Source organism: Lissotriton helveticus, chromosome 7 (assembly GCF_964261635.1).
Source record: "Lissotriton helveticus chromosome 7, aLisHel1.1, whole genome shotgun sequence".
Classification (NCBI taxonomy): domain Eukaryota; kingdom Metazoa; phylum Chordata; class Amphibia; order Caudata; family Salamandridae; genus Lissotriton; species Lissotriton helveticus.
In genome coordinates this window covers 1,929,417,601-1,929,439,699 of record NC_136068.1, presented here as the reverse complement: position 1 = coordinate 1,929,439,699, position 22,099 = coordinate 1,929,417,601, and the positions used below count along the sequence as shown (strand labels likewise).

At 48.3% G+C, this 22,099-nt stretch overlaps 1 protein-coding gene across 11 annotated transcripts in view; it reads right to left on the bottom strand.

Moving 5' to 3' along the window:
- Positions 1–22,099, bottom strand: part of LOC144770912 (uncharacterized) — a 347,728-nt gene that overhangs the window by 33,072 nt on the left and 292,557 nt on the right. For all 11 annotated transcript variants that reach the window (XM_078655722.1, XM_078655727.1, XM_078655721.1 and 8 more), the window contains one exon: positions 20,781–20,858. In XM_078655722.1, coding sequence (XP_078511848.1) covers positions 20,781–20,858 — 78 coding nt within the window. The remainder of the gene's footprint in view (positions 1–20,780; positions 20,859–22,099) is intronic.

The window sequence follows — 22,099 nt, the reverse complement described above, 5'->3', positions numbered from 1 at the left end:
TCCTCTGCCACGTCCTCTGTTACTGTTTGCTCGGTAACCCCCTTTGTTCTGCTTGGGGAACGAGGATTGTGCTCCACCTCTGGAGAATTGTGACTGTTGACCCATCTGTCCTCTGGTGACTCCACGTGCACCTGAGCGACGAAAAGTGTTGCCCCGGAATTGTTGTGACTGGAGGGCTCCCATAGACTTAGCCGTTTCAGTGTCTTTTTTAATCTTTTCAAGGGTGGTGTCAACATCAGGACCAAACAGTCTCTCAGGATTGACGGGCTGATTGAGGATGGTTGTCTGAATGTCTGGTTTGAACCCCGATATGCGGAGCCACGCTTGTCGTCTGAGCATGACGCTAGTGTTAATAGCCCTAGCTGCAGTGTCCACAGCATCAAGTGCACACTTAATGGCTGCGTTGGAGATGAGCTTCCCCTCCTCGATAAGCAGTTTGGTACCCTCTTGGAACTGCGGAGGCAGGTGTTGTAAAACCTGTTCTAGGGTGTCATAATGTGACCTATCATAGCGTGCCAATAGTGCTTGTGTGTTCGCAATACGCCAGAAATTGGCGGCCTGCGCAGCTACTCTTTTGCCCCCTGCCTCGAGCACTTTAGACTCCTTGTCTGGGGGAGGAGCTTCACCCGTTGTCTGGGAGTTGGCCCTCTTCCGGGCATTTGCGACCACAAGAGAGTCTAGAGGCAACTGTCCCCTAATATATGCAGGGTCTGCAGGTGCTGGCTTGTATTTCTTCTCGATGCGTGGATTGACCACCCTTGCCCTGGTAGGCTCTTTAAAGATTTCCGCAGCATGCTTAAGGACACCTTTGAGCATAGGAAGTGTCTTGACAGTCCTCTCCGAGACTGAAAAAGTGTCAAACAGAAAGTCTTCCTCTACCGGGTCAGCATGCATGTCTACATCATGATTGGCAGCTGCCCGTTCAATGAGTGCATGAAATCCTGCAGAGTCTTCAGTAGGTGACGCCCGTGCACTGAAAGGCTGTGGGTCCTGCCCCACATTCTGGATCCCTTGGTCACCTACATCGTCATAGGGATCTTGCTGTTCATCGGGATCATTGATGGGGAAAGAGTACTGGTCATCTTGGCCATATTCCTCCCCATCAGAGTGATTTGGAGAAGGGGTTGGACTCCTTCTAGGTGGGGGCTGTACAGGCTCAACCAGGGCTGGAGTGTCCAGTGCAGCCTTTTTCTTCTTCAGTGGGATGACATATGAGTCCACTGGTTGAGAGGTGATTTTCCTCTTGTAAAGGGACAATTTGCCGGTTTCTGCGTCGATAAAACACTCTGAATTGTCCCCTGAGTCGAGATGTCGATCGAATACGCCAGCAGGCGTGGAGGAGTGTGATGGCTTTGGCGCCGACTTTGGCGCAAATGCTTTTGGAGCTTCCTTCGGTGGTAGAATGAAGAGAAGCTTTCCAGCAGACTTTGCCGGCATGTCTATTGGCTTCTGGGGCGACGGCGCCGTATCCGACGATGCAGAGGCCTTTTCTCGAAGCCGTTGGAGTGAAGCGGCGATGAGGGATGCGTCACCCGCAGCAGCACTTGGCGCCGACGAAGAGGCCTTCACTTTGCCTTTGGTTCCGACGTCCTGCTGGGCCTTCGGAGTCTTAGACGTCGATGCCCCACTTTCAGACCGATGGGATGAGCTTCCGCTTTTCGATCCGTGTGATTTAGCAGCTTCCGTCGGTACCGGAGTCTTGCCGCCGACCTTGGCGGACTTTGACGGCGTTGATCCGTGCCGTGCGGCCTTCTTAGAGGACACCTCCTCCGCTGACTGCTTCGGCACTGTCGAATCGACAGCCTTCTTCGACTTCTGTGGACCGGAGGTTGACGGGGTCGATGAGGGAGCAGGCTTTGGCGTTTTCGTCGGTGCGACCGCCATTTTTGGTGCAGTCGAATCCGGTAGTTTCGGTTTCGGTTCGGCCATTTTAGGTGTAGTCGATTCCGATGGTTTCAGTTTCGGTTTCGATACCGCCTGCGTAGCAAGTATGTCCGTGGCCGGGCCTGAAGGCGGGGCCGTGGCTTGCGGTGCAAGGTCTTGGGTAAGGCCGATAGGCGATTCCGTGACCAGAGTCTGATCCGTGTAACCTTCTGGGCTTAGCTCTTCCTCAGAGCTATCTTCAGCGGCCCAATAAACCTCTTCGTCGTCCCCTACCTCGTCGACGTATTCAAGGCCTTGATCTACGACTCCGTCGTCGTCTCCTGGATCTGCCTCGACCTCCGTCGCGGGCGGTGAGATTTCGAGATGATGGCTCAGGCCCCCTTCGTCTTGGTCGTCGAAGATGTTATCCGGAGCCGGGGCCGCTTGTCTGGCTTCAAGGCGCACCGCGCGCCGGAGCTTGAGCGTCTTCTTCGACCTGAATCTGGCGCAGGCCATGCAGTCGTCCTCGTTATGGTCTGGCGAGAGGCATTTGTTACAGACCGGGTGCACGTCGATATGTGGGTATTTGGACCCACAGACGGGACAGTATTTAAACAGGCTCCGCTCCATGTTGAAAAGTTTCAGTCGTGTCGCGCTGAGAAGGCCTCGGAGTCCGAAGAGTGATACGACTCCGTAGGTTCCGCCTTAAAAAGACGGAAGAACTCGAGACCGTACGGGAACAATACCGACGCAATGAAAAACGAAGGCCTTTTGGCCTTAAAGAATCTAGTTTTCTCGGTTCCGACAGAGAGACGTCGTTACCGCATCCGAACCCAATGGCGGAAAAAAACAATCTGGGGATGGAGCCGATGCCCATGCGCACTGTAGTCCAGGGGAGGAGCCACCTATCTCAGGATACTTCGAAGACTCTTCCAGGACAACAATGTGCGATCATCCGGACCCAACACTAGGCGGCGATCTAATGCTAAGATATGAATTTAGCAGCCCACATGCCTCGAACGGATCATTATCCATCGGTGGATCAATATTCCAGTCATTCCATTAATCTATTGGTCGTGGACTATTGTCATCCCCATTCCCTATATCAGGCTCTGTGTGCGGAGAACCCTGTGCTGTGATGTTTAAAGGGTTTGAGCATGAGAGCGGTGAAGATGATGGAGAATGAATGAATGAATGGTGATTTGTAAAAGCGCAACTTTGCTTGTGGGCATCAAGGCGCTGCCGATGGTGCTGGCTGTATGAGGGGAGAGGGCGTGCGCCGGCTATAGGTAGGCCTCCCTGAAGAGCCAAGTCTTTAATGCCTTCCGGAAGAGAAAATGGGAGGGTTGTCCCTTAAGTTCAGCCGGAAGTATGTTCCAGATCCTAGGGGCGAGGGAGGAAAAGGCCCTCCCACCCCATCTGGCTTTGGTGACTCGTGGCACAGCAAGAAGATTTTTAGATGCTGAGCGAAGTGCCCTGCCGGGGATATAGAGGGAGACAAGGGATCTGATGTCTTCGGCCCCGGATCCATGCAGGGCCTGGTGGGTGACACACAGGACCTTAAACTCTATCCTGGCCTGTATGGGGAGCCAATGCAGATCCCTCCTAATGGAGGAGCCTGATGAGAATCTCGGATCATCGGCGACAAACCTGGCTGCTGCATTTTGCACTACTTGAAGACGTTGAACTAGTTGTTTGTTGACTCCTAAATGTAGTGCATTGCAGTAGTCTAACCTTGAGGATATGAGGGCCACGGTGACCTGTTTTCGGGCCTCAATTGAGAGATTGTGTACAATTTTCCTCAAGATTCTTAAGACCCCACAGCAGGTTGAGGTAGTCCTGCTGATTTGTTTGTCGAAGGAGAGCTTGGTGTCAAAAATTACACCCAGATTGCGGGCAGACTGTGAGGGCGTGGGGCAAGCCCCAAGAGCAGAGGGCCACCACTCCATTGACCAGATCTCATGCTTACCTCCGAAGATAAGGACCTCTGTTTTCTCCCCATTTAGTTAAAAGAAGTTCCATATCATCCAGCCCGCAACTGCTTCCATACAGTTCCTAAAATTTCGGGCAGTGATGTCTATGGATTGTGAGAGGGAAACCATGATCTGAGTGTCGTCAGCATAGGATAGGACTTCCAGCCCAAAAGATCTCACAAGCCTGGCAAACGGTGTTACATAGATATTAAAGAACGTGGGGCTCAGGGACGAACCCTGAGGCACCCCACACTGCACAGGCTGGACTGGGGAGAGAAAGTCACCCAGCTTAACCCTCTGTTCACGGTGATCAAGGAAGGATGTCAGTAGGCTAAGCGCTGGTCCGTCCACTCCTATCTCCCTTAGGCGCTTGGCCAAGATGGAGGGGGGCAGGGTGTCAAAGGCAGCTGTAAGGTCGAGCAGGATCAGAAGAGTAGTCTGGCCACTGTCGACCTTAGCGCGGATCTTATTTGTGACTACTGTCAGGGCGGACTCGGTGCTATGTGCCCTCCGAAAACCGTGTTGAGAGGAGTCCAATACATTGGAGTTGTCCAGGAAGGCACTCAGGTGGCTGTTTAGATGGGCCTCTAGCATTTTTGAGGGGGCTGGAAGTAAGGAAATTGGGCGGAAGTTCTTTAAAATCGCCGGATCCAGAGTGGCCTTCTTAAGGAGGGGCTTGATTATGGCCATTTTCCACGCTGTCGGGAAGACACCTTCATATATTGCCAGATTGATTACCTCCAGGAGAGGGGGGAGAAGAACTTCCCTGCACTCTTTAAGAATTTTCAAAGGACAGGGATCAAGAGGAGATCCGGATTTGAGTTTGTCCAGGTGCAGACTAAGTTGCACCAAAGTGAGCGAAGGGAAGTTAATAAGATTGGAACCCAGAGCCCTCACCGGGACTTCTTCCAGGGGGGGTACCACTGAAACAGGGAGGGCCCCAGGATCTAGGTTAAGTGCTTCTAGGCCTAAGTGAATGTCAGTTATCTTGGCGTGGAAAAAGGTTGAAATCTGATCACAGAGTTCCTGTGTTGCTATTATGGGGTCAGGTGATTGAAGGACAGACAGGGAATCAACGATTTTTTTGTAGTAACTTTTTATTATATAAAACAGCAAAAACAACTCAACATACATTCAAGGCAATGCAGCAATAGTACATCCATTAGGTCTGTGCTCAAGGAGGACGGGAGATACATGACAACAGGAGAGAAAAGTCTTCGAATGTAGACAGGGGGGGGGGGGTCAAAGGCAAAACTGCATATGACTAACACAATGTATCACAGCTTAGAAGGAATGCAGGTCAGGGGGAGTGAGAAGGACTAGGAATTTCTGCGAGTGGGGGCGTACAGATATCTCCCCGGTATGAGTTCCACTGGCCCCAAATCTTTCCCCATTTTCTGGGTCTGCCTCTTGCTATATATACCGTCTTCTCTCTGAACATGCACCAGTCCATACTCTCTTACCAAGCAGTCACTGTAGGCGGCCTCGGGGACCCCCACAATTGTGCAATATCCCGTTTGGCAACCATATTGGCAAGAGTCACCCACCGCAGCTGTGACACGTCATTATCATTCGGATCCCATACGTTCAACAAACATTGCCGGGCTTCGGGCCTCATCACGACACCCGGTACTTTAGTCATCACATCATGTATACGGTTCCAAAATCGCACCACCTCAGGGCATTCCCATATGATATGGAGATAGGTGCCAAGGAGACCACAACCACGCCTACACAAGCCATCCTTGGAATAGCCAATATGAATCAGACGGGGGCCGGTGACATAGATTCTGTGGAGGATCTTGAGTTGGACCAGACGGAGACGAGCCAGAATCGCAACCTCCCTGGGAGAGGAGATCGCGGACTGCCAGTCCTCATCATCTAGTTCAATGCCATCGGCGATCCAGGCTTCACGAAGGCGATCAAGCAAACTCGATCGGTCATTAATCATCTTTTTATAAAACAAGGAGATAGTGGGAATCAACGATTTTAAACAATTCCCTGGAAGAACTGAGGGAGGCAGTCAGTTTAGCTAAATGTTTTTTCTTTTCTGCCATCACCACAGCTTTATAGTCCCCAAGTAAACCTTTATGTTTATCTTTTTCGTGTGGGTCGAGGTGTGATCTCCACAGCCTCTCTTGCTTCCTACAGCCCTGCCATAGCAGCCTAAGGGTATCGGAGTACCAGGGAGCTGAGGGTCGTTTTCTAGCGGAATAGTGCTGCTTGATCGGGGCCAGGATATCCACGGCCCTCGAGATGGAATTGAAAAGATTAAAAGCGGCAGTATCAGTGTCTCTCGCTAAGGTGAGCATGAGACTAGCCATCAGAGGGGCTAAGGACTCGTTGTTTAAACCCCTAAAGTTCCTTTTTAATTCCCACTTACTGGGATCTGCTAAGGGTATAACGGGATGAGGGGGTGTGAAATTAAGTGGGACGGCCAGATGATCTGACCAGGACAGGGGAAGGGGAGACCCTACCCCTACCCTGGGGTCGTTGGTAAAGACTCCGTCCAGGGTGTGTCCGGCCGAATGAGTGGAGCATACTACTGCTTGCTTCAGCCCACAGGAGGCTAGAGAATCCAGCAGAAGGGCAGTATCAGCAGAGCTGTCATTCTCCAAATGGAAGTTAAAATCACCAAAGATGGACAGATTAGGTCTATCAATATAGGGTTCCAGCAATTTTAGCAGGTCATGACTGAAAGCGGACCTAGGGCCCGGGGGCCTGTAGATCAGAATCCCAGAAAAGGAGACCGTGCGGGAGGGATTGAGAGCAAAATACATGGCCTGAAAGGACTCAGGCGGTGAGGAGAGGGGCTCAGTACGGCATCTTATAGAAGTTTTGTGAAGTATTCTCAGCCCCCCCCCTGCGCCCCTCTCTGTCTATTCTTGCCAAGGAGTACCCCTCGGGGATGGCATTTAAGAGCTCAGGCCCTGTGTGCTCAGAGGCCCAGGTCTCGGTAATAAATGCCCAGGATGATTTTCTGTCTGAGATGAAGTCTCTGAAAGCGATATTGTTTTTGATTAGGGAACGAGCGTTGATCAGAAACCCAGTCTCTCTGACCGACAAGGGAAGGTCGAGGTTCCCTATTCTAGGCCGTTTGTGACAAAGTTCAGGGAGGGTAGAGCTAGTCCCTCTCCCAAAGCATTGACACTTGGGAGCGTTAAGTAGCCCCTCAGGTGGAAGCGTATTGTGACAGGGCTTCCACTGGGGTTTAAGTGTTCGTAGTGTCCGTAAAGAATACAGGGGGCTAACAGGAACTTGAGTGTCTAAATGGCCAGCCATCCTGGCCCCTGGCGCCTCCTTGGCGCTGACGGCCGCAGACGGGCTGGACTCAGGCGTGACTCCGGCCCTGAAACGGCGCATCCGCAGATCGTGTCGGCTGCGTGGATGCATGCCCGTCTCTTTTATGCGCTGGCGACTAGAGCGCTGCAGGTGTAGCCTACCCCCAAGATGGCCGCTGCTAAATTCCGCGGTCCTAAGTCCGTGTGTCTCAGCACCTCAGTCGGCTGAACACCGGATAATGATCACCAAATGCGGGGAAAGGGGGCCAACGACTGCCGAGTGGTCAGCAGGGGACAAGGTAAGTTCCAATGTGGTATTTGGGAAGGATTTAGAAGGAGTCTTAAAACACGACGATTTTAAAAATAATGGTGGAAAAACAGCCCAGGAAAGAGGTCCACACTCGCAAGGCACACAGCACAACCTCCCGGCTTTCCGCCTCAGGAGGGAACAACACACAGCAAGCCTGGAGGAGATTGAGGGTTAGCGTAGAGAGAACCTGTAGCCATGTCCTTTTTCTTCTTTAGAGGAATTTTATGCTTGTATCCACTGAAAGAATTTTCCTCTTGGAAGGTGTTATATCCTTTACCAATATATGTCCAGTGACAGGATTAATATAAATTTTCTTTTGCTTATGATCCAGTTTTTACTTCATAATTTCCAGGATAGGTTCCGGAGGTTTTTGAACGGCATCTTTTATTTTCGGTGCCGAATTTTTCGGTGCCGAGCTGGACCGGTCTTTTTTTATCCTTTGGAGTCAAAGGTTTTGGTTCCGAGGGTGTCTTTTCTCTGCTCACGCCCAAGACGGAAAACTTGGTGTGGTGTTTCGGTGCCGAGTCCGAAGGAGGGCAATAGAAGCAATCTCTCGGTGCCGACCATGGCCAGAAGGCAGTGGTGGCCAGAAGCCTTTTGTTTGGTGGTAACAAGTTTGGTGGGCAAAGGGGCTTTGAAAGTCATGGCACCCTGTCCAGCTGGAAGTTCTACGAACTCTAGGTCCATCTCCAGTTCAACTTCTGGATAGAGAAGGCTTCCTCCTCTTCTGCTGCTGACACTTCTATGTCCTCCGGCTCGTTATCTCCTCCGAAGATATCTGGGGTGTGTTCGATGTTCACCGCTGCATGTCACTTTGTCGAGCCTGATGGTCCCGCAAAGTCTTTTTCGATCATCAAGCGTCGCAATCTACTTCTTCGTGCTCCGGTGAGAGGCACAAGTTGCAGACTTTATGCAGGTCGGTGCACGGATATTTGGAGTGGCACCGTGGACAGAATTGAAACAGAGTCCGTTCCATCAGCAGAAGACTCAATGATATGTAAAGTACAGTTTCTTACCTGTTGGTGTAGTTTTGCAGCTTGAAGACTTTCTGGATTCTAGTGGTTGGGTCCGGAATCGTAATATTTTTTTTCTTTCGTGGCCCATGTGGGCATCGGCATTCCGCCATTTGGTGTCCTTCGTGAAGTCGACGCGCTTCCGGCGGAAGCTCCCACCTTTGGACGCCATCTTCAGATTCTTTTTTCTTGTCTTGTGTTATCTTCCTTTGTTGATCCATTTAGTCATGACTGCAATTTAGTCCTCCTTTCCTCCTGGCTCATCTTCCTGGCGGAGGAGGGTGGGATCGCTAGTGAATCCAGAAAGTCTTCAAACTGCAAAACTACTCCGACTGGTTACTGAAAATGTGTTGTAAGACCTTCTGTCCCACTTGCGCTTCCTTTTGCGTCTGAATATCCACACAGTAGTGCTTAGTGAATGTGTGCACTGAAGACCATGTTGCAGCTTGGCAAATGTCTTGAATAGGTGTGTTTGCTAGAAACGCAATTGTTGCTCCTTTCTTCCTAGTAGAGTGAGCTAGAGCTGCTCCTTTTAACTCTTGCCCTGCCCGCTTGTGGCAGAGTTGAATTGCTTGTGCAATCCACCGTGCAATCGTGTTTTTGGTGACTGGCCGTTCCAAAAAACTGCTGGCAAAGGATACAAAGAATTGTTTTGTTTTCCTGCACTCCTTTGTCCTTTCTATATAGTGCATGACAGCCCTTCTGGCTTCCAGTGTGTGCAGCGCCCTTTCTGTGCTTGTAGTAGGTTTTTGGAAAAAAACTGGGTATCTGGATTGTTTGGTTAATGTGGAAACGAGACACCACCTTTGGCACGAAGTGTGGGTCCGTTCTCATTATAATCCGGTCACTGTGTATTTGTAGGTAGGGCTCTTGGAATGTTAGCGCTTGCAATTCACTTACTCTTCGTAGCGAGGTAATAGCCACTAAGAAGGCTGTCTTAAGTGTGAGCATGTGCAGTGTTGCCTTGTGAATAGGTTCAAAGGGCACCTTCATCAATTGAGTTAGCACCACATTGAGGTTTCATGTTGGTGCTGGCATCCTTTTTGGAGGTGCGATTCTTTTAGCTCCCTCCAGAATCTCTTCACAATTTGGGAGGTGAAGAAACTCTTCCCTGTTTCTCCCCTCGTGTAAGCCACTATTGTGATCTTCCGTTGTAGTTTCTCCTTGATGCACCATTGGGAGAACCTTTTCCATTTTGCTATGTAGCACTTCCTTGTTGTTGGTCTCCTCGCTTCTCTTAGCACTGCCATGGTACTTGCTGGTAGTTTGAGGTGTGCAAATTCTAGATCCTCAGGAGCCATGCTTCTAGGCTGAGGCTCTCTGGCTCTGGGTGCAGTACCTTTCCGTTCTGCATTGTTAACAGGTCTCTTCTTTTTGGGAGCCTGTGTGCTGGTTCCTGTGCCATTTCTACTATCTGTGAGAACCAGGACTGTCTGGCCCACTGAGGTGCTATCAGAATCAGCTTCATGTTGCTGATCATGCATTTGTTGAGTACCCCTTGTATCAGAGGTATCGGGGGGGGGGGGAAAGCGTAGGCACACATTGGAAGGCTTTATGTGATGTTCCCGGCTGGCTGTTTCCTCTGCCTGCTGGTCTCCTTGAGGGGGTGCCCCTTGAACTGCAGCGCTCCCATGGACCTTGCTGTTTCATTGTCCTTTTTTAGCTGTGTAAGTTTTTCGTCCTCCGAAGTGACGAACAGTTGTTCTATGTTGAAGGGTGTGTTCAGGATTTTATTTTGGACTTCTGGCTTGAACCCCGAGATCCTCAGCAAGGCATGCCTTCTCTCCGTTACCCCGATCATCATCTGCCTACTGGATGTCTCTGCTGCGTCTAGGGCCGATTTCAGGCATGTGTTGGCCATGTTCCTGCCTTCTTCTACGAGGTGGTGTGCCCTCTGTTGGTACTGCTCCGGGAGATGTTTGAGCAGTTGGCCGACTTCCTTCCAATGCTGGTAGGCATGTCTGTTAATCAAGGCATTTGAGTTGGCAATGCGCCATTGAATCGCCACACTCCTCTCCATCTTCCTTCCTGTGAGATCCCTCGTCCTGCTCTCCTTGTCTGAAGGTGGTCCGGAGTTAGTGGGCACGTTGGGCCTCTTCCTAGCTGTCGATGCTATTATCAAGTCAGCAGGTACTGATCCCTGAATATATGCTGGGCCTTGTGAGGAATGTTTATATTTCTTCTCTGTCCTTGGAGTCACTGACCTACATATAGCTGGCTCTCTGAAGGCCTCCCTGCATTGGTCCAGCACACTTGGGAGAATGGGTAGAAATTGGCTCCTGGTCAGTGTAGGGAGCAGAGTTTCCAGGAGAAAACAAGCTTTGGGCTTTTCCTCCTCTAGTTTCACTCCACAAGTGGTTGCAGCGTTCTTTATGACCATATTGTATATGCCAATGTCGTCCGGCGGCGAAGGCCTCGACGGATATGACTCTACACCCTCTTCCGGGTTTTCAGCGTCGAGATCCTGCCACTCCAGGTCTTACGCCTCTGAGGATGTCGAGTCCTGGTAGGTCTGTTGATCCGCTTCGCCTTCTGCCTCGAAGTAATCTAGGCACTCTTCATCCTGTTCTTCAGCAGGTTCCGCCGTTTTCAGCGGATATGGGTCCTCGACCCCCTCATCGAGCTCAGCTTTGGCTGCGGGCCTCGAAGGGATGGTGTACTGGCTCATCCGGTTGTCGAAAACCTTCTTTTGCTGGAGAATGTTTGCCATTTCGGCTTTGAGCCTTCTCCTCTTTTTCTCCATCTCGGCCGCCTGTTCGGCGTTGAGTGCTCCAGCGCTTCGCATCGTGGTCGTCGGCCTCGAAGTCGCCTTCAACTCTTTTTCCCTCGACGTCGAGCGGTCCTTTTCAAGACTGGGCTTCAACGACCTATGTTTCTCCAGAGTTTTCGCCGGCTGGGAGTCCTTTTCGATGGATCCGCTGGGCTGTTTGTCTTTGGGTGCAGCTGCGGGCGTCGAGTTTCGACCTTAGCGCCCTTTTCGAGGACGTAGAAGTTCTTGGGTTTTCCTCTCTTCTTCGTCGTCACGGTTGTCCGACCTGCAGTCGTGTTGAATTCTCCAATTTTCGCTGTTTTTTCGTAGATTTTTGTTGATTCCTTCTATAAAAGTTTCTGGAACTCTTCCGGGACGATCCAGACCGAACGGCGGAAAAAAGAATCTGAAGATGGCGGCCAAAGGTGGAAGCTTCCGCCGGAAGCGCGTCGACGTCACAAAGGACACCAAATGGTGGGATGTCGACGCTCACCTGGGCCACGAAAAAAAAAAAAAGAGAATACTATGATTCTAGGCCCAACCACTAGATGACGGGATAATGCACAGCATAGTGAATCCAGAAAGATTCACGCTGCAAAACGGAGTGGAAGTCAACCGGCACGGCTAGGCCCAAAGGCCGCCAACTAAGTCTTCTCGATCAAAGATGGGGAGTTTTGTATTTTTTCGACATGTGGAGAATGATGAAATACGTACGGAACAATAGCGACGAGGGTACAGTGGATTGCCCACTGAGGGGATCCTGAAGAACAGTTTAGAACTGGAGCGCCGCAAGCCTTTTTCGAACCCGAGGGCGGACAGAAAACAATCTAACAATGGAGTGGATACCCCTGCGCACTCTCACAAAAAGGAGGAGTTACCATACCACGTGACTGGGAAAGATTTCTGCAAAGAAAAACAACTTGCAAACATCCAGACCCAACACTAGATGGCAGACGTATGCAAAGCATGTGCATCTACAGCACACATGCTTCGAACAGATCCCTTCTGGCCCCAGTTTGCAAATGTAAGTTTACAAAATGATATGCATTTTTGTGCACTCCACCCTTAAAGTGAGAGGTATTTGCCCATATGCCTAACACTAACCCTGTACTTGTGCGTACTGGTGCACTACAAATCAAGGTCTGTTTTGAATTGGACCACGCCCTGCACCACTAGCATATACCAGTATGAACTGGTACCAGAAAGTACTGGTGCAAAACTGTACTCCATGCATTTCTGCAAATTACTGATTCATTTAGCGTATCTAATGAATAGGCACAGAATGTTTTTTTTTTTTTTATTTGACCTTGGAAAGATTGGTCGAGATGAGTCAAAGGTAGGACAAACAATAGGCATATGCTCCCAAAAGAAGCCTTTCATATTCAAATTCCAATAGCAAATCTTTTGGGAAGTGAGAATGAAAAATAAACACAGTTCAAAGGTGCTGGTACACAGGTGGTGCTAGCATCCTTCCCCTTGTCTCAGAACCCATGGTACCAAAGTATAATGTAGGCATGGGAACCGAATGGGAAACATTCCGCCGCCATCGCTGATCTCCTCTTAACGCTGGACCTTGACCTAATCATTCTGACTGAAACATGGCTAACTGAAGCCTCGTCACCTATAATGGACATTCTGGTTCCACCCAATTACCACATCATTAGACTTGACAGGCCAGGCAAAATAGGTGGTGGAATCGCATGCATCTACAGGAACAACCTCTCCGTTCTGAAAGGCAAGTCCTCCTCCCTATCATCCCCAACATCCTGTGAATACATCTGCCTCCACATCATCAGTGGGGACAAACCGATATGCTCTCTACACAGCATTTACCACCCACCCAGAGACAACCTCACCTTTTCCCAACAAATCATGGATATGATCTCAACCAATTCCGGACGGCAGCTCACCCAAATATACCTTGGCGACTTCAACCTCCACTGGAACGATCGCAATGACGCGGTGGTAAATAGTCTTAAAAGTTTCCTCAATGCCCTTGACCTCACCCAAATATGCAACATCCCGACCCACGAGAAAGGCTCTATCCTCAACCTTATCATCTCCAAAGAGGACTCTATCCAACTCGAGTCTATCCAACCCTGTGACTGGTCAGATCATCATATTGTCACATTCTTCATCAATGTAAAAGTTAAATCTATCCCGGCTCAATCCTCCAAGCCCAAAGTCTGGAAAAGAGACCTGAAAAAACTCAACCCAAGCTCTCTGCCTCCTAACAGCTGCAATCTCCTACTACCACCGACCGGCGCTAAGGACGTTCAATCACTGACTGACCACTACCTCAACGCTATGACCTCAATAATAAATGAGGCTGCACCTATGCAGTTAAAAAGAGTCTCTACTAAAATCTCCAACGGAAGTCTCAATGAGGATAGACGAGACATGCGAATGGCAGAACGCACCTGGAGATCAGCTCCCTCTGCACTGCACCTAAAAACTCTGAAGAAAAAGAGAAACGCCTATTTCAGGAAAATAAAACGCTCAAAACTAGACTTCTTCAGCCTCCAGCTCGACCAAGCAAAAAACCGTCAGAGAAAACTGTTTGAGCTAATCAGAACACAATCCAAGGAACAACCCCAACCACTCAGCACTGTGCGCGAAGCTCCCTCCTGTGAAGACTTCTCCGCTTTCTTTATCCAAAAAACTGACAACATAAAGAGCGATCTCCTCATTGACGCAAGCCTCTACTCCAAACCCCACTGCATAGCACCCATTGAACCAAAAAACAATGCTACATGGTCAACCTTTGGCACATACTCTGAAGAGGAAATTGGCAAACTGCTCAGCACCTTGAAACCATCCAATCACTTCACAGACCCCCTTCCTGCTAACGCTGTAAAAGACTTTACCCCTTTGCTTCTCCCACTCTGGACTAGAATTATCAACGGCTCACTTCAACAAGGAACCATACCTGACTCCCTCAAAGTTGGACAAGTCACACCTTTACTAAAGAAACCTACAGCCGACCCCTCTGATCTGAACAATTACCGTCCCATCACTAATATCCCCACTCTCGCCAAACTGCTGGAAAAATGCGTACAACTACAATTGACAAAGCACATAGAACAGTTTGATCTCCTCAACGCTCATCAATCAGGCTTCCGAGCAGGACACAGTACAGAAACTGCTATGACTCACATAATTGACGACGCACTTCAAATGCTAGACCAAAACGACACCTGCCTCCTCATCCTTCTTGATCTCTCTTCAGCATTCGACACCGTTAAACATGAGAACTTACTCGAACTACTAAGCACAAGAATGGGTTTATCTGGAACTGTTCTCAAGTGGTTCACTTCCTTTCTCCACAACAGGTCGCAGAAATTCAAGAGCAACAACCTGATGTCCTCGCCAATACCTGTAACGCTGGGCGTCCCCCAAGTATCCTCCCTATCCCCAACTCTGTTCAACCTAGTGATGGAACCTCTCACCACCTTGCTACAAGCATCCAATTTACACTTTCACATGTACGCCGATGACACCCAACTTTATCTTAAATTACAATCCCCCAAAGACATTTTGCTCCTGAACTCAACGATCAAAAGCACCCAATCCTGGCTGGCCGATAATCCTCTCAAACTCAATGCTCTGAAAACAGAGTTCCTTCTGATCTCACCTCCAGCGAAGATCTCCACCACTCAAATTTGGCTCAAACACCTAACGGCACTCAATGTCCAACCCACCATCGTGGACTCAGCAAAATCTTTAGGCATAACCCTTGACACCAATCTCAACATGCAGCAACACATCAGCAAGGCAACTAAGGGAGCGAATTTCCAAATCAATACCCTGAGGAAACTTAAACCTTTCCTCCCAGCCAATGACTTCTAAACCGCAGTACAAGCACTAGTCATCCCTCGAATAGAATATGGCAGCATCGCCCTCTGCGGACTCCCCCTAACTACTACCGCACCCCTAAGAGCTTCTCTAAACGCTGCAGCGAGGCTCATCACTGGGTCAAAAAAGCACTCTCATATTTCCCCTGACTTGAAATCCCTGAACTGGCTGCCTTTTGAAGCCAGAATACATCTGAAAATCGCCTGCATGACTCACAAGGCGGTACACCTGAACTCTCCCGGCTACCTCACTCAGAAGTTGACAATCTCTGGCGGTGCTAGAAACACTAGAGGCACAAACAATCTTCTGCTGAAACCTCGTAGATTCCGGAAGGAAAAAACCTATAAACGCTCCTTCTCAGGAATGGCACCCAGAATCTGGAACTCACTCCCTCCCGAAACCAGGCTCATCTCCTCCACTACACTTTTTAAGAAAGAAGTAAAAGATATCCTCATGGCAAAATACACCTGAACTATTAATTCGGTCGCCTTAAAGAATATGCACCGATCTGTACTACTTGTTTGACCCCGTTGCTTATTTGTATCACTTGTATTATTGATTCACATGATTGGCTTTGCCCTCACTTATTTGTACTGTATGCTCCTCTGACTTACTTGTTTGACTATGCTCCCTCATCTACCCCTTCCTTGTAAAGCACTCTGATATCTGCAAAGATCTTGTCCGCGCTATATAAAACTTTCAAAATAAAATAAATAAAAATAAGAAGGCAGGGCGTGGCTGCTGAGGAAGGTGTGTGGCGAGTGCCGGGGACACCACATCAGTACCCCTGACAATTACTAGATTCCCATGCTGCTTTTTTAGTTACCACTGGCCATGAGCAGATGTAATTACTGGGTGTGAGTGGAAATGTTTCACCAAATAACTCTTTGCCATCTTCTGGAGCAGTCATCGCCTAGTAAGATAATCCTTTTCTCTCACAATGGGTTCTGCAACGATATTTCAGTAACAAACTTCTGCTGCCTTAGAAAACAAAGGCAAACATGGGGACAACAGTATCTTCACTTTTGTGTGCAACTGTGGACTTCACCATGGCAGCACCCAAAGACAAAAACATACTTGTATGCAGTATCCTTGGCCCTAATTTGGATTCTAATCCCTCGATGAAAGTCCAGCAGGGAAGAAGAGTAGTGAACCGAGAGCTTGCAGGTTATGCCAGTACTAACCTTTGCTGAGAACCCCATCCTAGTGAGTTCTGCACAACTGGGCTCCAATGCCACCAGGTTGTTTTAAGGTACCAACGCAGGGGATTAAGAGCAGTTTTCTAGTGTCCCACATGGGGAGATCTACCATGTCAATGTGGTACAACTTCACTCTACGTACCTGCCTTCCTGTATTGAAGTGGCAGACGGGTAGAACTGAATGTGTTTCGATGCAATGAATACTGGGCTTCTTCAGGTCAACTCATGGATGTCTCTTTTTAAGGGCCCTCCTTTGTAGAACTTTCTCCAAGGGTGGAATTTACCCAAGGATCTGTCTCCCGGGGAATATCCCTCTTCACAAATCTCTCTACCAGATGACAGGCAGATTCCTCTTCTACGGCAAATGTCACCTTTTACAGATGACTCTTCCAAGGCACATTTTACTTTAGCTCTCTCACTTCACTCATCGCTGTCCCTCTACATCTCATCACGGCCACGTCGTACCCACTGCAGATCACCCTCTCACTTAAGTAGGATTGGGTTGAGCTCATGTTACACATTCAATGAATTCTCACAAAGTTTCAGGGTAATTACAAATGCTTAACAGGACCATTTACAATCTATAACATTAATATTTAAAAAAGAATAATAGTTGATGGTACTCCCCACAGAGAGCATTATGCATCTGCACAGTGACCTGATACTGATAGTTTCCTGTGTAAAAGGATTAGAATTGATATCGGTTGTAAGGCTGGCCCAAAAGAAATGTATTGTAGCATTAGTCATCGTGCAGGAAAAGGAAAAAAGGAAGGAAGCTTGACCAAATATCAAACCTGAACTAAGGCAACAAGCCCAAGACATCCTATCAAGGCAGAATTTATATAAATGAAGCTTATTTACAAAAACCAGACATCAAATCCAAAAGAATGTATCTTCGCCACGGGCTGAAGGGGCTTTTGAGAGGTTTTGGCTTTTTTTGGCTCTTTTTTAAATTTGATGTGGATAGCTTTGGGCATGTTAGCCTCTTAGTTCATTGTTACCATTCCTTACATATTCCACATGATGGATATTTTCAGCTCAATAACAACCATGGTAGAGTGGGGAATCCTGTTATGTTATGTTAAAAGAATTTCTAGAGCGCACTTACACCAAGCGGTTTCATGGCGCTGCGGACAAGAAGACTGCGGCTAAGGAGGGCAGAGGAGTGTTTTAATCGTATGCCTGTGAAAAGAGGAAGGTTTTAAGAAGAATTCTGAATTGAGTATAACAGGATACAGATCTCAAGTTGTTGGGGAGGGAATTCCAGAAACGGGGGGCCAAAAAGGAAAACCTAAGCCCGCCGTGTTTTTTCCGTTTAAAATGGGGATGGTGAGCAGATGAAGATAAGAAGAACGGAGTTCCCGAAGGGGGATGTAATGTTGAATTCTGGCGGAGATGAAGACAGGGCCTTGGCTAGCAAGGGCCTTAAAAATGGTGCAGCCCAGCTTGAATGCACAGCGTTTTGCCACCGGAAGCCAATGGAGGCTCTTCATCAGGGGAGTAACATGGTGGTGTTTAGGTTGGCGAAAAATGAACCTAGCTGCCTGGTTCTGAACAAGTTGTAGGCGATGAAGCTGGTATGCTGGGATGCCAACATAGAGAGCATTCGCGTAATCGAGGCGAGATGTAACGAGTGCCAAGATGACGAGAGTAGGGGCCTCGGTAGTCAGAAACCTGCAAATTTTCCGGATTCTGCAGAGATGGAAAAAGCAGGAGGAAACAACAGCATTGATTTGAGGCTTCAGGCACAGGTCGTTACAGATGATAACTCCAAGGCTTTTTACGGAATTGACAGGTTGGGGGGGGGGGGGCGGTACCCAGGGAAGGAGGCCAAAAACCGAGGTTCCAAGGGTTTAAGGGTCACCCTGTTAAAACAAGCTCAGTTTTATCAGGGTTGAGCTTTAGTTGGCTGGAATACATCCATTCACTAATAGATGTCATAGTGGATTGAAAGTTGTTAATGGATGTATTAGAGGTGTCTATATTAAAAATCAGATGGATGTCATCTGCGTAGTTAAAGGTTGTGACTGGGCTGTTCCGTAGTAGTACCATCAGGGGTTGCATATATAAATTAAACAAAAGGGGCGATAGAGCAGAGCCCTGAGGGACTCCACAGGTCAGCTTTGTATTCCCTGCCATGAAATTATTCAATCGGACTGCCTGGGAGCGTCCATGGAGAAAGGAGGTAATCCACTTGAGGGCCAGGCCCCGGATGCCTGCGTTGCCGCACGGTCGATCAGAAGTTCATGGTCGACCGTATCGAAGGCTGCCAACAGATCTAAGAGCACCAGGGCCTGGGTGGTGTTGTTATCAACTCCTCTCCAAATTTCATCCATGACTGCTAAAATGACAGATTCCGTGGAGTAAACAGGCCTAAAGCCTGCCTCCTGGGGATCCAAGAACTGGGAGTGCTCAATAAATGAGCTGAGGCAGTTTGTAACGCGAGCCTCCAGTATCTTACTAAGATAGGGGTGCAAAGAGATGGGGCGGAAATTGCTCAACACCAGTGGATCAGCATTGGGTTTCTTTAATATTAGGGCAACTACAGCACATTTGAAGGTATCTGGAACCGTACCTGTTATAAGGGAGTTATTAAGGAGTGAGAGTGGTGGATCGGGGCAGGTAAGAAAGGCCTCTTTCAGAATGTGAGGAGGGCAGCAATCATTGGGAGAACCTGATCCCACCTTATTCAGTAGGGTCAGGAATTCTTCTCGAGAGATCAAAGGAATTTGGTCAAACATGAGGGGATTTGTGCAGGTTGCAGGGGGGATTGAAGGGGAGATGGGAATAGGGATGTTGTCCTTAATGTGGGTGATTTTGTTGATAAAAAACGAGTTCAGGGAATCGCATAGGGCTTGTGAAGGGACAGGTTTGGCAATTACCCTGTCAGGTTGTACCAGCTTGCTGACAATTGGAAAAATTTCCTTAGCCTTGGCGGATGAATTCAAGATTTTCTGAGAAAAGTAAGCGGATTTAGTCTGAAGGATGGCATCTTTGTAGTTTTTTAACAAGGCTACATAGGCTGTTTTATCCTCAGCGGCGTAGGCTCGCCGCCAGCGGCGCTCAGCCTGTCTAAGTGCCAGTTTTTTCTTTTTTAAATCGTCGGAGAACCAGCGTTGGCGTCGTGGGGGCGCTTAAGTGAAATTCTCTTCAGAGCGACTATTTTGTCAATAGCTACTTCTAGCCAACGGTCAAGATTAGAGCCCTGAAGGGGGAGAGGGAAATGTAAATTGATACTTGTATAGCGCACTACTCACCCGCAAGGGTCTCAAGGAGCTTGTATGAATACCGCTGTGGAACCCATCCTGTCTTTCCCTGTGAGGTGTCCACTCCTGGGCACCCCCAAGGTGGAGGCCAGGCATCCTTAGCGTTGTGGGGGCCGTTGTGGAGATTAAGCAAGCTATTGCCCAGAGTTGCAGAGTGGGACTCCATGATTGGAATAGGCACCGAGGCGAGAATTATCAGGTCCGTGGAATTTTGAGCCCAAGACCCGCCAGGGCGGGGAATTGAACCCTGGTCCCGGGCTAGACCTCTGCATCAGGGTCTGCCGCTCTAACCATTGAGCCACACTTCTCCACTGGAAAGGAAAAGGAAAAGGGTCATTACATTAGGAGAGGAAGCTGTTAAGTGCGCATGGAAATCATCCATGTTGGTTCCTTTCGGAAGAGGGGGATTCTCATCACAGCACCTTCGACTGATGCATCAGTAGGGCCACTAATGCAATGTCAACGTCGATCGCATCACTTTCAGCCCCAGCAGCGGTATCCACACAACGGCAACCCACACATGCTACTCGTTCTCCCTACAGGACCTCCACAACCACTACTGTGAGAATTCTCATGGCACGACCCCTCTAATTGGTTATCATGAGCAGCTCCCAGTGGCAGTTGCACTAGCACCATCTCCAACCCTTGCTCAGGTTATGAGACACAACCAAGGTTTCCGCCAGTTGTGCAGAAAAGAGGACTAAGGACAAGGCCCATGGACAAGGTCAGCATCTGCACCAGGTAGAGACACAGCAACCACCCCCACCGATTACAAACATCTGGTGCTTACTGCAAGGCCATCCGCGTCAATGGATCAAAATAATCTTTGGAACCTCCCATCGCAGGACGATAAACGGGAAGGGGGCAAGAGGTCGCCTAGGCTGAGGGATGTCAGGAGAAAGCAGGTGAGTTAATAACAGTGGAAGCGGTGTCATGCTTTGTTCAGTAACATACACTGTTTTGTGTGGCGGCAATTACTCCTTGCTCACTTGGGAGGAAGCTGACAGGATCTCAGGGTAGAGTCATGGAGTACTATCGAAGCACTTTCACCACCATGTGGAGGAGCCTAAAGTCCACTCACTTTTAATGTGTGCCCCTACAACTGATGCAAGTACCCACACCTGACGCCTACGATGTCCATTGCACATGTCCCCCCAACTACGCAAACTTAACGGATGCAAGAGAACTTTTACCACTATCTAACTTCACAGTGTAGCACCTGCAGACATCTGTAACGCAGTCTGAAGGCAATCGCAGTACTCTTAACTTACCCCCTGCGTTTTCGCCATCAGGATGATCACTTGAATTCTCAGGATCATAAATGACGTCGTCATCAAGAGACGGGGATCCTGTGAACACAACATACATGTTTGTTCATTTAAATCAATATTGTTGCACAAAACACTTTTATTTCTACACATTGACTATTGTGCGAGACTTTCTGCAAATCGTATTGTTCCATCCAAACTATCAACCTAAGAAAGTGTCTCATTATATTTCTTCATTTTCTAAACATTAATGTTGATTAATTCATCTATCCAACATTTATTACACCGACAGAGGAATTTGTGCTACTTTGTGTGTAATGTTTAGCTGAAATAGCCTGTTTTACACCCACAAATTCTAATTTCTGCTCAAGTTGTAATCAACAAGCCACTAAGTCAAGTATTACATTATTTATAAACTGAGGGTCAGCTTTAAGTTTGGTGGATGGAATTCAATCCATCAGGGTGGCAGAGACATTACTTCCGCCAGCCTGACAGACAAACCATACGTCAAATTTAGAGATGACAGCTGGCTTAGACATCTTCTCTGTACCTTGAAAGGAAGGTACAAAAAGTATCCTTCAAATTACAAAATGTTTGGTGGACGTCTGCCGTCGATATTGACGGCATCCAGCAAACCTATGAACTTTTTTGTTTTTCAGAGACAAATCCCCAATGTGAGAGTTTGCTTCTAAAAAACAAGAAAACTAATGACCACCACACCCTGGGAGGTTGTTTTTGATTCTTCTGACCCTCACCACCAGGTATTACCTGGTGGTGAGGGACAAAAAATATACATTACACCATCCAACCCCAAATACAGCAGGCGGTGTAGGATTAGTTACTTACCTGTAATCCTAGTTCTCATCCAGGGGTATACTCATCAAAGTCATAATCTATGAATAATCCCCGCCTATGTGCGGGATCCCGGAGCATATAGAAAAATACATATATATATACCTATATATGCATATGTGAAAACATATATATATATATATGCAGCCTAAACCATTTCCATAATGGCCAAAATGCTGAAATTACATAGGTTGTATAGTAGCACCTATACTCTCACAATCTCTAAGGAAGAAAAAAGAGCAGTAAACATTTGTCATACAACAATGCTTTATTGCCATAGAGAAACCTGAAATTGCAGGCATTTGCCAGTAGGCAGCAGTAGAGTATAAAGAAAACAAAGAAAACTGACACCTTGCCTTTAAGGCATTACAGTAGGGGTACCGTGCCTTTAAGACCTGTAGGTGACCCCCTGCTCCCATGATGCACCACTGGTGGCAGTTAGGTCAGTTATTTTTGGAGGTGCATAAGCA